Source organism: Apaloderma vittatum, unplaced genomic scaffold (assembly GCF_000703405.1).
Source record: "Apaloderma vittatum isolate BGI_N311 unplaced genomic scaffold, ASM70340v1 scaffold27457, whole genome shotgun sequence".
NCBI classification, from domain to species: Eukaryota; Metazoa; Chordata; class Aves; order Trogoniformes; family Trogonidae; genus Apaloderma; species Apaloderma vittatum.
Genome location: NW_009728235.1, coordinates 1427 through 2335, shown reverse-complemented (window position 1 = coordinate 2335; position 909 = coordinate 1427). Strand labels below are relative to the sequence as shown.

Sequence of the window (909 nt, the reverse complement as noted above, 5' to 3'; positions counted from 1 at the left end):
GTTTCAGGAAGGAAACTTGGGGAAGTTGGGGGGCGCTGCACAATGGGGCGCCCGTGTCTAACTGGCCTCGAGCATCTGGTGCCAGAGGTGAATTCCTGGAGTGAGTGAGCTCGCGCCTTCCGGCAGCAGCACGGGGCGAGTCGCCGCTCTCCGGTTGTTTCACGTCCCGGTTTGTTTGCAGGCGTCCCAGCGGCATCCCGGAGGAGGACGTGCGCAGCTCGCTGGTGCCCTACCTGCTCAAGCACAGGTCCTACCTGCGGAAAGTCCTCAAGGAGAAGGAGGAAGAGAACAGGAAGGTCGCGGAGTCGGTGCTCGCGGGGAGGAGGAGGATTGCGGAGCTGCAGCAGCTGATCCAAGCTCGCAAACAAGCCTGGCAGGTAAAAGTAAAAACGAAACGACTAAAACTCCGTTCTCTTTGCAGCGTCAGCCCAGAAGAAACCCCATCCTGTGGGCTGGCTGGCAAACAGCTCCGCTTTAATTTAAGCCTTTTGCTTATCAAAAGCCTCTCTGGGAGCCAAGTGCTGCTGGAACTGGCCAGGGAGGGAGGCTGCAGGCGTTTTCCCTGGAGGTTTTGGATGTTTCTCCTTGTGCCTTGGGGAGGATGTTTCCGTGGGTCAGCGGGTTGGGTTCTGTCCGTGCTGGGGACGGCAGCGCATGGGACGCTCTGTTTCCCCTCAGCCTGCGCCCTGAGCGCCAGCACCTGCAGAGAAAAGCCCTTTGCTGAGTTCACTGGTGCTTCTTTTCCTTCCAGGCAATTAGTAAAGAGCAACGAGAACTCATCATGACGTTCAAGGAGCCCCAGTGAGGACCTGGGGAGGTTCAACGCGTCTTGCGGGGTGGGGCCAGGGGGGTTAGTTCTCGTCTCGGAAGCGCTGCTGTCGCGGGGGGAAGTTGGAGCCTGAGCACCCG

General features: G+C 59.4%; 1 protein-coding gene across 1 annotated transcript; it reads left to right on the top strand.

The window, feature by feature from the left end:
* Nucleotides 1–181: 181 nt before the first annotated feature.
* Nucleotides 182–805, top strand: LOC104277398 (polyamine-modulated factor 1-like; the record flags this gene model as incomplete). The annotated part of the gene is made up of 2 exons (XM_009874018.1): nucleotides 182–377; nucleotides 752–805. Coding segments are annotated over 2 exons (250 nt in total), but the record flags the coding sequence as incomplete, so codon positions are not given.
* Between the last annotated feature and the right edge of the window lie 104 nt (nucleotides 806–909).